The 17,166-nt window shown below is 27.7% G+C and overlaps 2 protein-coding genes across 2 annotated transcripts; both read right to left on the bottom strand.

Annotated features, from left to right (window-relative positions):
• Window positions 1-251: 251 nt before the first annotated feature.
• On the bottom strand, window positions 252-15,928 carry LOC105832583. Its single transcript, XM_036291572.1, has 18 exons — window positions 15,768-15,928; window positions 15,188-15,307; window positions 15,002-15,119; window positions 14,527-14,788; window positions 13,678-13,848; window positions 12,392-12,482; window positions 12,151-12,287; window positions 11,292-11,424; window positions 11,122-11,169; window positions 4,833-5,139; window positions 4,308-4,569; window positions 3,727-3,891; window positions 3,501-3,591; window positions 3,291-3,427; window positions 2,748-2,880; window positions 1,174-2,642; window positions 615-937; window positions 252-336 (listed from the first exon to the last, which is right to left on the bottom strand). The coding sequence occupies exons 1-16, from the start codon at window positions 15,909-15,911 to the stop codon at window positions 2,592-2,594; spliced, it is 2,370 nt and encodes a 789-aa protein (XP_036147465.1). The 5' UTR covers window positions 15,912-15,928; the 3' UTR covers window positions 252-336; window positions 615-937; window positions 1,174-2,591.
• LOC118644173 (odorant receptor 24a-like) lies at window positions 6,489-10,346 on the bottom strand. Its single transcript, XM_036291102.1, has 9 exons — window positions 9,220-10,346; window positions 8,995-9,114; window positions 8,812-8,929; window positions 8,283-8,544; window positions 7,989-8,150; window positions 7,779-7,869; window positions 7,576-7,712; window positions 7,177-7,309; window positions 6,489-6,701 (listed from the first exon to the last, which is right to left on the bottom strand). Exons 1-9 carry the CDS (start codon window positions 9,361-9,363, stop codon window positions 6,651-6,653), a joined length of 1,218 nt encoding a protein of 405 aa, XP_036146995.1. The 5' UTR covers window positions 9,364-10,346; the 3' UTR covers window positions 6,489-6,650.
• Window positions 15,929-17,166: the final 1,238 nt, after the last annotated feature.

Below are 17,166 nucleotides of genomic sequence, written 5' to 3'. Positions count from 1 at the left end.
AATTATATTAACTAAATAATTATTTTAATTAATTGTAAATTTTAATCAGATTTATATTAACTAATTCTTACCACAGTACGCTGTACATTCCGCAAATATGCTCCACTAGGAAAATATATAAGGTATCGGTAGCTACCGCAACCAAGACACACACAAAATAACCGACATATAAAATCAATATTATTGTATAATAATCCTTCTGTTGGTCAAAAATAATCAAATCTGCGAGATGTGGCATGTTTCTCGATCTTGTTTCATTCAAGGGTGAGATACAGTCTAATATAGGTGCGGTCAGAGGTAGCAAAGCAAAGCAGAGTACAAATATGTTTACGGCAGCTAAATGGACAAAAACATTACTTTTTTTCTTTTAAAATAAAAAGACGATTAAAGCAATTAAATAAATGATTTTTTTTATCGATATAACTGAAAATGTACTGAAACTTGTAATTTACTCGCGATTGCCGAGTTTTTCTTTTATTTCTCATTTTTACTTATATATTTTCAAAATACATTAAAAAAATGCGTTTTTTAAATATTATATATATATATATATATATATATATATATAAATAATTTATCGAGCATATCAAACTGTCTTTACAATAATCCTTAACTGATATTCGTCGGTGCGAAATTGAATTCGTACTTGAATACGCCAACGTGAGTTTTCGACTCTTTTCAGCGTATTGTGTTAAAATTTGCGTTTCTTCACTCGTCGACAGATTGTTCCAATCATCTTGCGTATGTTGCAGAATCTCCTTAAACTGAAGCGACGCTTATTCAAAACAAGCCGATCCGATGCGGCATTCATGCTTACCAGTTCGGAATTATGAGTCAAGCTTTTGACTTTCGCCATACACATTACTGCGCCAGCTAGTGTTCCCATGAGTTCTAACATGTGATCCAGTTCATTCGTGTGCGTGAACATATATATAATCTGGTAATAAACAATGAATTATGGTACATTAATTATATTTTATGTGTAAAACGTAATTCGGGTAAAACGTAAAATTCTTGTCTAGACGTTTGATTCTGTGACACATGAATGCCATTCGAATTTGTGTATTTTAGATAAACTTTTTTTTTAATATAAGACTAAAATTAATAATGAACTTAATGTATTCCTTAAATTCGTTAATTCTTATATTATTATTATTCGGTAAACTACTTTACCTGCGGTACGAACATTATCGTAACGCCGATTATGCCAAATGATAGAGTTAGAAATTTCATAACGGGCGTTTGATATGGCCACAAACCGATCGAAGACAGGTAGAACTTATTAACTTTAAAATATTGTGTGTCAAAGAAATTCATAGCTTTGCTACTGAATAAGAATTCTTAAATGTTCGCTTAGGTAGTAGTACGTTCTTACCCGATCACTCTCTTACTCTCTCTCTCTCTCTTGTTCTTAGCTTCTTTAATATTCTGTTAAAACCTTGTTCGCAAGAGAATATATTTAAAGGTGCATAATATGATGGCAATATAGGCTGTAGCTAGAAGAAACGAAACATACGAATAAACAGAATTTATAATGTACGTGTCGCTGTACGTTTTAAAAGCTTTGAAGTTACCTTGTATTATTATTTCATGTTTCCGCTGTGCTCGACTCAGACCGTATCGATTTGTGTTAAATGTCTTTCGTTTCTTCAAGAAACTTAATGCTGAACGCCAAACGTATAAGTTATCGATAAAAGATAACGTATTCTTATAATGTGTGTATTAATTTATTTTAAAATTATGAACATTTTTTGCAACAATAATTGTACGACTCAGTCCTTATAATAGTTTTTTTTCTAGCTATAGTGTATTCTCCATTGATTGTCATATGCCTTTAACTTTTTGAAGCGTGATAGTACATATACGTGTTATATATATGTACTTTTGCAATTGAACATATTTGCCTCTAATTTAATTCAAACGTAAAATGTATCCTTTAGTTTCTAAGGTCGATAAATCTAAATTTTCAGACTAAATTTGATACATCTAATTCAATGACAAACTTAAAATTAACAAATTTTCTATTTTCAAAAAAAAATTTTTGGGAGATTTTAAACAACGCAAACAGAAATAATATTTGCTTTTCCTATAAGGTAAGATGTAAAAAGCTAGTTTGTGATACACAAAAAAGTGTAGAGGGATAGTAAATAATTATTATGATAATTCCAGACAGAAACGTTTCAATTTTATTTAGGAAAGATTGTTTAATCGATTGAAGAGAGATACTACCTTTGCTTCGTAATGACTTGCTACACGTAAGAGAATCACGCAAGAGAAAAAAAATTATATAAGATACATTAAAATTATGAATCTTTTACAAAGCAAACGAAAGTAGTAAACACAGTAAATGCACATATCAAGAAATATATCTACAATATTTAAACATTTCTATAATTTTTTAATTTATGCTAGAAAACATTTTTTTAGCTTTTCTCGTCGGCCATAGGTTACATACTTTTTATGTTAGATATAATATCGCCTAGTTATAATAATTACAATCAGATTTAATATAATACAATGACTGTTTTCTCTAACGACTTTTCTAAATATGATAATTTTAGGAAGAGGTATACATAATTGTAATAGCTTCCTTATCTCATGGATAAAAAAGTCGTAAAATATGACATGGCAGTTCGTATCATCTTAAAAAATTGAAATGTTATATTACAATATGTAAATATATGTTATGTAAGAAATATTTTATATGTACATAAATTGAACGTATGTAATTAAATTTTAGTACGTACCGTACTGAGCATAGTTATAGACATAACAAATGATTTTCCAGCCGTGAGTTTGCATGGAATAAGACTTCTGTAAAGGAGCATTGTCAATAATCTTCTGGTTTCTATAGAAAATGTATACCATCTTAAATTGTATCTAACAGAAAAAATACGTATAATTTATTTTTTATTAACAGTGTGAATTATTTATAATTATATGTGCATATAATTTATTTATTTATAGTTACATAGTCTATAATCTATGTAATTATATAGACAAATTTATATAACAAAGAAAGAAAAAACAATACAAAAAAGAGTAATATTGATATTCAAAAATTTGTTGTTTTGAAAAAGTTCTTTTGCATATCGCGCTTAACTTTTAAATTTTAATATTAACTTTTAATATTTATTTTTAGTTACTTATTGACGTTGTAATTTAAATTAAAGCTTAGCAAAAAATAATCTTGATTACTGAAAGATTATTTTAGCTTATTTACTGAAAGATTATTTTATAGCTTTTGCATTTAATAACAAATCATATATTGATTAATACAAAATTCTTACGCTTTATCAAAAATTTCTATGCTGTGGTTTATCAGCAATTGCCCAGGAATACACATACATGCAAGATGAAGAAACACACCAAAAAGTATGCAAATGTATCTTATACTCTCTCCAGTATTCTTAATGTTATTGATAAGCTGCAAAATTATTGCATAAAGCGTACATTTCAAAAGTAACATACTCTTATGTAACATGTTTTCGAATTCTTACTTGTATTCCAATTATACTCAGAATCAACATATTCGTAAATAAAAGAACAAATGTCACATCAGTGAACATAGAGTTTAATATCTCAGCGTGTCTAAAAAGGAGATTAAATAAAAATAATTTAATATAACGATCGAACGAGTGTGACAGAATGGATGATTATATTAATTTATTAAAATTATTTATAGCATTAGTTATCGTAAATAACGGAATTCTGTGTAATACAGACTCTAATGCAAGTTGATGTTTTTTCAAGCACATTATCAATTCACGATAATTATTCCCGATAGAACCACGTTTTTCCATGAATACATGATAATACATCTCTATTTGAATGTTTTCATTATCGTCAGATTTAATGTCTGTCTTGCCAGTTATATTTTCAAGTCGCTGGCTTCAAAATAAAACATTGTTAATTAGTGCACAAAAAGACATAATAATAGTTAAATTTGTGATCAAGATTTATGTTTCTTTTATTGTTAATAGTTAAAAGAGAGTTAGAAATAAATTATAATACGAAAAATGAAATAATCCGAACAAAATGTATTAATCATACTATTGAAACAGACTCATTTTTAAATGAGTTTGAACACTTTCCTACGAATTTAGACAAATAAAACAAATTCAACGATTTAAAAATTAAAATTATATCCATAGTATAGTCTACACTTTTAGACCAAAATAACTCTATTTTATTCATTGTTTTTTTGTACCAATTAGAGTCTTTTAGTTTATATATTTAAGAATAAATAAATTGTCACTTAGAAACTTGTTTGTGAAATTGTATAATTTCGTTTTAATTCTACTTACCTGACAGCTGTAAATAAGCTGCAAGCATGCAATACACACATTATATACGTAGTATCGACGGTGAACAAAATTATTGCTGTAATTGAAGTTGCAACACAAGAATGAAACAAAATTGGATAATAATATCTTTCTTTGTCTACTCTGTATTCCGCCTCATACACATACATTAATGGCCTCGACTCATTCAATGGAATTACAACGTCCAAGATTCTTGGTACCAATGGCATTGACAAGTACAACGTCAAAGCCACAATAACATATACTGCAAAAAAGAACATATATACAACTTATTAAGTATATAAAATATTAAAGAATGTAATTTTTTTACAAAATTTTATTTGAAAAAATTTTGTAAAAACACATGATAAAACCTTTAAAATTTGTAAAAATTAAAACTAATTACAAATATATTTTCTCTTTATTTACACCAGAAAACCAAATATTCTAGCGATTATAATTGTCAATAAATGGATGGCAGCACATCATGATTTTTTTTAAACATTTAAATACTAACTATTTCTGTACCTCCATAATAACTTCTTATTTTTTGACCAATATTAGCATAATATCTCAAAATATGCTGCTCGAATTCGCTATTAAAAAGCTCCCAATGTTCACTCATGTGTTGCAACAGTCGTCGAAACTGGTCAACAATGCAAAAAAAGAATGATAACAACAAATGTACATTAGCGGTATGAATTTGATAACTCACTTTGTTATTATTTACAACAATATTAGTTAATTTTATGGTACCACCAATAATAATAACAAAATTAACTAAACAATCCACAGCAATGTTCAAGTCACCCCAAGTGTCGTATAATAGTAGCACCTAAAAATCAATGATTATATCGAAAACATTAAAATACAAGTATACACCGAAAAAAAGTAATATATCTAATAAGATATGTAATTGCGGGCTACCAACTACAGATATATTCAATACAATAATATATGCTATTGCAGTATCAACATTCTACTTGCATTAACAGTAAATATTATTATATTGAGTATTTTATGTAGTTTGGCAGTCTGCAATTACATATGCTATTGACTATATTACTTTTTTTTCTATGTGCTAATATATTTTTTATTATAAAGCGAAAATAAAATTACTCTAATCATATTTATCAATTGGTCATTTCTTGATACATTCATATATATTATTATTCGCGTATACATATATGTATTACCTGAGTTACGACGGCAGAAAATTGTATTATTGCGAAAAGACACAGTTTCAATATTTTCAGTGCTTTCTGCTGATATGGCCAACCACCGATTCGCGACAAAAATAATATATTTGTCCCATAATACATTTCTATTTCTCGATTCATATCGTACGCGGGTTGTTGTGCAAATGTGCTCCATTATAAGGTAGCTCCTCTTGTCAAATAAACGACATGAGAAAAGAGTGACAGAAAAACGATGAAGAATGTGATTATAGTAATACTGTATTGTCAGATCGACAATACCGGATTGTCAAACGTGTTGTAAACGACATTTATATATGAAATTAATCGATACAGAACGTTTGCTCTGCATTGCGTCCCGCATTATAATTTGCGACATAACAACTTTTATTCCTGGTAAAGATGATTGACGTTGTGTTACAAACTATAATGCAGTGATCAATGTATTTCTGGTAAGAAAATTGTATTACAAACCGCTTACAAGGGAGCGAAAATAACATTTTCTCAAAAGAAAAAAAAAATAATAGCGTTAGATAAATGCAAAACGATTTGAGTTTGCGGAATGTAATTGAAATATAACCAGCAATTAATAACTTAGAAAATATATTTTATTGATGGTGAATAATTCATAAAACTAATATTTATAAAATAATTTTATTATTCTTATTAACGATATATATACGAAATACATATCAATACAGCCTACATTACGACACTTTGTAAATATTATACAAATAATAAGGTTCAATGCAATATCGATTTGAGCATGCAATTAATTAATGTTTTTCACTCAGAATCCATATAATTTGTTACACGCAATCCTCGATCACATAATAAAAGATTACATGAAATACGTTAAAATCAAGAATTTTTTACAAGATGAAATCGAACATGCATAAATTAATTAATATATTTATATCATCTAAAAATAATCTATAATATTTATATTAAGAAAAAATCTTTTTGTAAGACATAACAAAAATAAAATGTATACATATGTTCGTATTTCTAATATGAAATATATTATGACTTTATTATGATTACAACCATGCTTTATAAAACAATGGCTGCAAACAGCTTTCCTAGATATCATAATTTCATAAAGATATACATATATAAAGATATATTATAATATATGTGTTTGCGATCCTTATTTCATGGACGAAAAGGCCGTAAAATATGACATGGCAGTTTGCATTACCTTAAAATTGTATATTAATGCATTACAAAATATAAAAGTTACGTAAAATTATCAAAGTTCTCTTTGAGCAAATCAGAGATTCAAAGTATGAGTCGTGATTTACTAGTAGGTCAATTAGTTGATCAAAAATTTTTTTAGTTATAATAGATATCAAAATCAAATGTCGAAATAAATTACAATTATATTATATATAAAAATAATTTGCTTCAATGTAATGTTAAAAATATTATTAATAAAAAAAAAATAAATCCATTTTTCATCTCGTGTATTTTGAGAGAAATTGATTTATAAAATTAAATTTAATAAAAAATTAAGAAACAGGAAGAATAAAGCATAACTAAATAAGTAATCAATTTACTTCTCTTTCTCCATTTTTTTATAATTTTAAAACTAATAATGGGTCGCGGATGTTTGTCGTTTAAAAAAATGCGATCTATCAGATTGTGAAATCCTAGAGTAAATGAATCAGACGTACCGAACTGCACATAGTCATAGACATAATAAACGTTCTTCCAGCCGTAAGGGTACACGGAGTGAAACTTCTATAAAGAAGTATTCCTAATAATTTTTTAGTTCTTACAGAAAATGTATACCAAGCTGAACCGTACCTGATGTAGATAAGTGGCAAAATAAGTTTTATTATATTAAATGTTGTGTGTGTGTGGGGGGGGGGGGGTGGACACTTAAAACGTTAAAAATTATTATTTAAAAATTAGCAAGCAATTTTTGAAATTATACTCGAAGATATTAAAAGAACATTAAAATTATTTATATGATTAAGGTATCGCAAGATTTCAAAAATTTCTCTTATTTTTATCCAAGGATTAAATATGTTAAAGAACTATATAAAACTATATAAAATAAAAATTCTTACGTCTTGATGAAAACTTCTGTGCTTTTATCTATTAGTAATTGTCCGGGAATACACATAGTTATGAGATGAATAAACGAAGCGCAACTTATAAAAACATATCTTACTGTTTCTTCAATATTCTCCAAGTTATTAATAAGCTGCAAAATGACTGCATTATAAAACGTATTTTTTAGTAGAAATAGATATGCTTTTCAAATCCTTACTTGTATTCCTATTATACTTAAAATCAGCACATTTATAGATAGCATAATAAATGTCGCATGAGTGAACATGGAATCTAATATCTGAGCGTGTCTAAAAAGATTGAATAAAACAATTTAATGATCGAACGAGTGCTAAATTAAATGATTGTATCAATTTATTAAAATTATCAAAGACATTATTATGAGCATTAGAATTTACATAATACAGACTCTAATGCAAGTTGATGTTTTTTCAAGCAGTTTATCAATGCAATATAGTCATTGCCGATAGAATTGTGTTTTTCCATGAATATATGATAATGCATCTCCTTGTGGACTTTTTTGTCGCTTGATGTAATGTCTGTTTTTCTAGTTATATTTTCCAGTTGTTGGCTTTGAAATGGAACATGTAAATTAATGCACAGACTTTAGATTTTCTTAGTTTATTCATCCAAAAGAAAGACAATTATTAAAAAATGTTTGTAAAAAATATAGGAACTACACGATGTTGTTAACTTTACTTACCTAACAGCTGTAAACAGGCTGCAGGTATGTAATACACACACTATATATGTAGTGTCGACAGTGAATAGAATTGTGGTCGTAATTGTACTCGCAAGATAAGTATGAAATAAGATTGGATAATAATATTTCTCTTTGTCCACTCTGTACTCGGCCTGATACACATATCCTAATGGCCTTGACTCATTCAATGGAATTATGACGTCTAAGATCCTTGGAACCAATGGAATTAGCACATAAGATAACAAAGTTGCACTAAAATATGCTGCACAAAGGAACATAATTTATTAGTCATATTAATATTAAAGAAAATTGTCTTTACCAGAATGGACATATTTATAATTTTGTAAAAATTTTGTAAATGTAAACTTAAATAAACTCTTCTAAAAATTAATTTAAACTAGAAAAAAAGTTGGTCTTATTTACAAAATTCAATACATGCTTGTAATTTCGACATATTACAGTAGTCGATAGCACATTATGATTACTCTTTAAACATGATAAACAAATTATTTCAAAATTATTCTCGTACCTGCATAATAATTCGTTACTTTTTGGCCAATACTACCATAATATCTCAAGATCTGACGCTCGAGTTCGCTATTAAAAAGCTCCCAATGTTTGTTCATATGTTGCAATAGTCGTCGCAACTGATCAACAATGTAAAAAATAATAATAACAAACACACGTTATCGATATTGATTTAATAACTTACTTTGTCATTATTTACAACGATATTAATTAACTTTATGCTAGCAGCAAAAAGAAGAGTAAGAGTAATTATACATTCAACGACAATATCTATATCACCCCAAGTATCGTATAATAGCAATGCCTAAAAGTCAATGACTATATCACAACGTTAAAGTTAATGACAACAGTATTTCTAAATTGGTTACACATTTGCATAATTATTTGCGTAATTAATACTATTTATTACCTGAGTTACGATAACAGAAAAATGTACCATTGTAAAGAAACACGGTATCAATACTTTCAATGGTTTCCGCTGATACGGCCACCCACCGATTCGTGACAAAAATAATTTATTCGTGGCATAGTATATTTCCATTTCTGAATTCATGTCGTACCCAAGTGTTGTGGAAACGTCCCCTACTTCAGGTCAGTTTCCTTTGTAATATGTGATCTCAATGTATGACACGAAGAAGTGACAAAACGAACAATGTGATTACAGTGCATACAATATGATTATGGTATATTACATTCGGTGTCAGTTCGGTAGTACCGGTAGTACCAAACGTATACGAATGTATAGCAGAAGCTACATATTAAATTGATTGACGTTTTAGACGTTGCGTACTATATTGCAGTTTGCAGCAGTACTTTAATCTTACCTCGTACAAAGCATTTATAAAATAAAAATATTATTTTTTTAGCAGAAAGAAAAACGCGAAACTATTGACATCATTTAGTATATAAATTAAGATACTACAGATACAATTTCTAATATGTTAAATGTTACATATTCCTTTGATCTTGAGGTGTAAAACCGTGAACGTTGATTTATTAGGTAGATAATCTTCTTTTAATATACGACTACTACAATCACGTACTAATTATCAACGTTCTTATTACATTGTAATAGTATTCCGAACAACACTCTCATATTAATCTGCCACTGTATTGGAAATTTGTGAGGAATAAATTGTGCGAAGGGGGACGATGCCTCGACGAAAGGGATAGAACGGTTTTACAAGAATAATCAATAGACAATATTTCCGTCGCGTCACCTTAATAAGAAGCTATACACGATGAGAATTTTTTAAAATTCACCCTCAAAATCATAATAGTTATGAAACTTCGACATGGATTTCGAAGAACTATACTATACTTTTAAAAGTTTTGTTCAATTCTTGTAATATAAAATGATTTGATTAAAATTTAAAATGTTGTTAAAAAAGAGCATAGCAGGATAAACATGTGTGTTCTGCCCTCGCACGGATTTGATTGAAATTTTTACAAAAAAAATTTTTTAAAATTTTAACAGTTTTTTTACCCGTTCAAAAAATAACATTGTGGGATTGAAACCCATAACATATATTTTTTTATCAAAATCGGTTCAGCCGTTTTCGAGAAAAAACTTTTTTTTGATTTTTCTTCTTTTCCCCATAACTCCCATAAAAATTATTTTTCAAATATAATACTTGAAGAAATTTAATCTCACATCAATGCCAACTTTTTATAAAAATCTCACTCAAATCCGTGCGGGAGCAGCACATGCTTATTCTGCTATGGCCTTTGTTAAAATTATATTAAAATTCTTCGAAGACAATGTTATCTAACTATCGTAATTTTGATGAAAATTTTAATAAAAGAAAATAATCTCCGTGTAGCTTAACGGAATTGTATCCGTCTAACAAGAAAAATTAAGCAAACGAGGAAAACAAAAAAATATATAATTAGGGTGAATATAACTTGTTTAATAACAAGAAATAAAATTAATCCCGAAAACTTCAAGGAAAATGCACAAATTTTTTTCTGAGAGGCAGTGCGTAGTTCGGTTTCTGATATAAGGATATTAAGGACAATGTTGCAGATAAAGTGTATAAAAATTATTACTCATTACTTCTTTTAACTATTTCTTTATATCAGTTACTTTTGAATTTTTTAAATCTGGTTGTTGCAAGTGTTAAAATTTATTACGATGCTTTCAGTAAATACATTTCATAAAATATCGACTGACTTTCTAGTTACGAATGTTATAAAATATATTTGTCAATATTGCGTGCTATATATAATTCTAAATACTTAAAAAAGTATTAATTTTTAGAATGGTACTACAAAAGATGTTTAATTACAGAAAGTATTTATTTATTTATTATTGCAGACTAGAGAATGCCGTGAAGTAGGACATAGCAGTTTTGACCACCTTAAAAAAAATTATTCTTCAATGCAATATAGTTTTATTATGTAGAAACACAGAAGCATGCACAGTTCATATGCATCATTTATAAAGATAAATTATTGTTTGTAACACATAATAATGCTTACCATACCATAATTGGCCATCGACATTACGTATACTTTACTAGCAGTCAATGTGCATGGTATGTTACTTCTATAAAGTAACGTCGGCAACATTTTCTTGGTTTTTAATGAAAATTCGTACCAATGTGATCTACAACTGTATCAATTAATTTAATAATAATTGAATAATTAATTACTAATAATTGAATTAAAGTGTATATTTTTTGCTACTTATGCACCGAAAGTGCAAATATACACTTTAATTTAATTATTTTCTCATGTGTCAATTTATATTCATTGATCATACTTCGGCGCACAGGTAACAAAAAATATTGTGTGCAAGATGTGTGAATCTGCTATTTTTCGTTCGTGCGGGTGAACGCACTCGCCTTCAACTCTACTTCTTGCACTTACGGACAATAGCTTACTTACCGCACTTGTTACACAATATACTATTTCAATACTTGTGTCTTAGAACTACTACACCAGATTTTAGGACTTAACATTTGAAAACCATACTTAAGATGCGAAAGTTACTATATCATCGGAAATTATGTGCTAATACATTGAAAAAAGTTGATAATTTAACTAAATTTTTTAACTAAATAAAATTTTATTAGCTCAAGTATTTATGTATTTCAGTTGAATATATAAATACTAGAAGTTAAATATATAAATATTTTAATTAAAGAAACGTAATCAAAAATTTAGTCAAATTAGCAAACTTTTTTTAGGGTAAACATTATATATGTAATAATTATTGCATTTAATGTAATACATTACTTATTGAATAATATAATAATTATTATATTAGAATATTTAGCACAATTTTCCAACAATATTTTCCTTATATTTTATCGAATGTTGTGTATAATATTTTTACATGTTATTGAACACATCTAAACTGTGATCCATCAGTCTTTGCCCTGGCAGTGACATGATCAGAAGATGGATAAACGCTGCTAAACACAAACAGCTATACCTAACGGCATTCTTGGTGTTGTTAAGGTTACTGATTACCTACAATAATAAATAGAATTACTTTAATAAATGTTATCAACGATGCGTGCTGCCAATCTACGAATTTTGTTTTAATATATACTCTACGTACTCTATGTACTTACTTGAATCCCCATAAAGCTTATACCTATCATGTTAATTAACAATAACAAAGCTGTTGCTTTTGAGAAGGAAGATTCTAACACGCCAGCATACCTGGCGAAAATAATCCATAGATGTACTAATAGTTTATACAACACACAATGTGAATAAACAACGAATTCTGATTTATTAGCTACGGTAATTGTAAATGAATAGTTTTTAATCAGCACAATTAAAGGGGCATTATTGTTTCAAGGGTAGAAAAATCGATTTTTTTAATCTTATGAAAATATATAATTTAAAGAATCTACCTTACATTTGCCTTAAAATTTTGGGAGACTTACAAAGATTATAATCTATTATTTAAACTGACATATGCATGTCAAAATTAGAATGTCTAGAATACAGAGTCTGGATATTGATTATTATAATACCTCTCGAAATAGTATATATTTGTGACGGAGATACTTTAAATACTTTAAAAGCAAATGCAGAGAAACAGAAGAAACTATATTTTAATTCGTTCCGGCATTTTGAGCTTATGAAGTGAACCAGTAAGATGTCTACGAGTAGACCAAACTTTGTATTTAAATCAAAATCGTAGTCAAAATGACGTGTTTGTAGCTTCCTAAAATTGTTTAAGTAATTTATATTTTTTCTTTTGTAAATATTCTTCTTACATATAATATAAAACATAAAATCGGCATAGAGCGTAAACCGGTGCATTTGTCAATTTACTGAGAACAAATCATAGATGTATGATCTGTTTTTTTTTTCATAACATAATTTTATTTTTAATTAATTGTCTAATTTTTAAATAAATTATCCATTTTTATTTTTTTATCCTTAAAGTTTTTTTGTAATCTAATTCTATTCTTTCATGTTATAAACTTTGTTGATTAATGTATAGAAATATATTTAATTACAAAATTATTTTCAGTTTATTTTATTAACTTTTCCAGTATGTTCGGGATTATGTCTTAATTGTGTTATTACTGCCTACTGTTAATTCCAATATGTTAGCCATTTATTTTTTATTATATTACGAAAACAATGATTACAAAATGAACAATATAATAAAAACTGCTATTCTCTGAAATAAAAAACACTTTCTAATTTACACTTATGTTTTTCAAATTTAATTTTTTTATGTTTTGTTTATGAAATATTATTCAAAAATGAAGTAACTGTTGTCCTTTGTTTATGTGAATAAAGTTTTACATAAATCATCCGCATAGTTGTTAAAAAATAACTTTTTTAGCCCCTTAAAACAATAATGCTCTTTTTAAGTCGCGTAGAAAGTACAAACTCTATTGCGAGTTGATGTTTTCGCAAACATGCAACAAATTCGGAGAAAATTGCTTTCTCTTTGAAACAAATATTTTCGGCTTCTATGTCCTGACGTATTCTTCCTTTGCTTTTTACGACATAGCTTGTTCTACTAATATGTTCTTTTGAAACGATATGCTTTAATCGATACCTGAACAAATAACAATGTCCGATAAAAACTCAAGACTTTATACGTGAATCTACACTGAAAGAAAAATGTTGAAGTATTGAGAACCCAATATTTCTTGTGACGTTTTCTTCGATATTTATTTGTTATAAAAAAATTTATTTGTAAAAACAAAATTTACATTTTGGTAAAATATTCTGTGAAATATACTTCTGAAATATATTTCTGTAAAATATACCTTATTTAAGGCCGGTTGTTCCAACTTCTTGATAAACTTATTTACCAAGTAAGCATGTGTCCATCTTCATTTCTTTTCTTAAATAAATAAAGATAAACATATACTTATCTGATAGGTAAGTTTATCAAGAAGTTGGAACAACCGACTTTTAAAGAGATAACATCTAGTGTGCGTAAAAGTAAATAATTTATTTATTAGAAATGAAGCATAGAGAAAAATATTTCAATTTTTTTCATGGGAAATAGTATATATTTTATTCAAAAAATTTTATTCCTAAGAAATAAATTAATTAATAAGAAAAGTGAGATGCATTTCCTAGAAATATATATTTTATTTTTACAAATAAATTTTTTTATAACAAATAAGTATCAAAAACAACGTTATAAAGAAATATTTGGTTCTCAATATTTCAACATTTTTCTCTCAATGTATACTGTAATGAGTACTGGAAAAGCGGTGTTTACCCACTGACTGCGAATAAACTGCAGCCGTGCTGCACGTATGTTATATATGTAGTGTCAACGCTCACCATAATCGATGCATGTATTAGACCGACCATATAGGAATGTAATAACAAGAGATAATAATATTTTTGCTGATCTACATAGTACTCAACTTCGAACAGTAACTTTCGTGGCCGACTTTCGTTGAGAGGCATCACAATGTCCATGATCAGCGGCGTCAATGGTAATAACATGAATAATAATGCCGTTGTAAAAATGTAAGCTGCGAACAATGATCGACACCGCTACTGCTTAACGCTTTCAATTGATAGCCGGTGTAACAATGGTAGCGTGCTGTTTGTGAGATGAATAAATCTACTATGAATTCATTGGATAGGTTTAAACATGTGTAAAAAAGTTTAAATTTGTATTAGTATATTAAACATGTTAAACATGTGATCAAGCTGAGGAGATCAATAAACTCAAAGTTTCTTACTTGCATAAAATATTACCACTTTTCTTCCGAGTGTAACGTAATTTTGCATGATCTCCACGTCTATGGAATCGGTAAGTACGTGCCAATGATATTCAATCAGGGTAAACAAGTGTTGTAGCTGAAAGTTTTATGATGCAAAGGTTAAAATACGATATAAGATATGTTTTACAGAATTTATAATAATACCTTCTTAATATTAAAATTAAGGTTGAACAATTTTATGAAGCAGCCGAAAAAAACTATCAAGTTAATAACCCATTCGACTGCGATATCAATGTTACCCCAAGTGTTGACCATTCGTATTACCTGAAAGAATAAATTTGTTTGTGATTAATAATTATTTTAAAACTGGAATTAGGAAATAATGTTTAATTTCTTTGTTATTTTCAGTTTAGTTTTTATTTGAGCCTTATTATATTTATAAGCAAACACACACAGTATCTGATAAAAATATTTTTTATAATTATTTACAAACATTTTATGTGAAAGATATATTTTATTTTTGTGAGTAATTAAAATAAAGATTTAATTTCGGTTAGTTTATTTCAATAAATAATATTTTAGGAATAAAATGTATTAAAAGTTTATATACTCGGCTCAGGTACTTTAGTTATTATTATTTAAAAGTTATATACTAATCAAAAAATTGCAGATTTAAATTACATGATTGATTCTAGAATGTCTTATATTTTTTGAAGATAAATATTAATCGAATTTAAAAACGTACGCTCTCACTTTCTAAATAGCTGTGTGATTGAACAATTACCCCCGCTATATTAAAGATGACAGCAGTTACCACAAGCGTGCTCAGTATCAAAATCCTTATGGTCCTGTTTTGATAAGGCCAGGTACCGACCCACGACATCAAGATCTTGTTAATGTGATAGTAACGCTGCAAGTATGACTGCATGATAAACTTGTCGCTGTAGTAAGAAATTGATAAATAAAATGTCGAGAACGCATTATGGACAAGCTGTATATGGAATAGAATAGTCAAGTTTGACGCATTTGTAATGTTATAGTGTCAGTTGTTCGTTCAGGTACTTCGTAATGATATAGTGTCAATTATTCGTTCAAGTATCTCGTAATGATACCTTGCCAGTTATTCGTTGTATTTGATCGGATATTTGAATAAAGAAAACTCGTAGCGTTATTAAATTGAATGTACAAATGATGAGCGTTTTTTTAAGCAGTGTTACTTTTATTCAAAACTTTGACAAGAAAACTAAGAAAACTATAAGAATTTGTAAAATTAAATTAATTCAAATAATTTATTCATAGATTGCATAATTTCTGATATAACTTGTGACAATGATCCTATCGTATTTATTTATTTGTATTAATTAATTCGAATTCTTCTGAACTATTTTTTTTTCATTATATTTTATAGAATACTCTTTATAATCTCAAATGTCTTGATCATTCTTCATTTTATTGATATAAAAATTACGATAAAAATATGATAATAATTACATTTGACAAGTGTATTAAATATCCATACATTTCTATAAATACACCAGCATAAAGTAATAAAGAAAAATTTTGATTAGGCAGTTATATTTTTATTTATTACAAAGACGCATAAAACATTAGTTATTTAATCCAAAAGAAATGTGAATACTTATCGAAAAAATTGCAACGTCCCAAAAATAGGACATTCTATCTAAAAGATATAATGCGGTGTTAAATGATATCATAAAAATTATATTTTACAAAGGCCTTCAAACTACAAATAAGTTTTCAGCTATTTTTTTTTTTTTTTGTATGGCAATGTATAATACATGACTTCTTATTAAGATAAGTATAATTGCATTCTTTTGAATTTTGGCTCTGTACTTTTGTGCACTCTCCTATAGTAGATATAATATGTTAGTAGTATTTGAACAATTTTGTCACTATAAAGTAGAACAGAATATTGCAGTAGATGGGCATTTGCATTATGTCGACATGATTTGATTGTGGAGCAAATGCCATGCAAAATTTCTTATTAAGGAGATCCCTACGCCGTCTATTTTATCAACATTTGTTTAATAAACTAATTTTTTAGTTGGCTTTATAGAATTGGAAAAGTATTTTACACAATTAAAGTACGCACAAAAATCTAGAGAAAATCAATCGAGTTTGTATAAAAAACAAAAAAAAAATTATTTTTTGTATATGCAGTC

This window comes from Monomorium pharaonis, chromosome 8, assembly GCF_013373865.1.
Source record: "Monomorium pharaonis isolate MP-MQ-018 chromosome 8, ASM1337386v2, whole genome shotgun sequence".
Taxonomy (NCBI): domain Eukaryota; kingdom Metazoa; phylum Arthropoda; class Insecta; order Hymenoptera; family Formicidae; genus Monomorium; species Monomorium pharaonis.
This window is presented reverse-complemented; position numbering and strand designations above follow the sequence as displayed.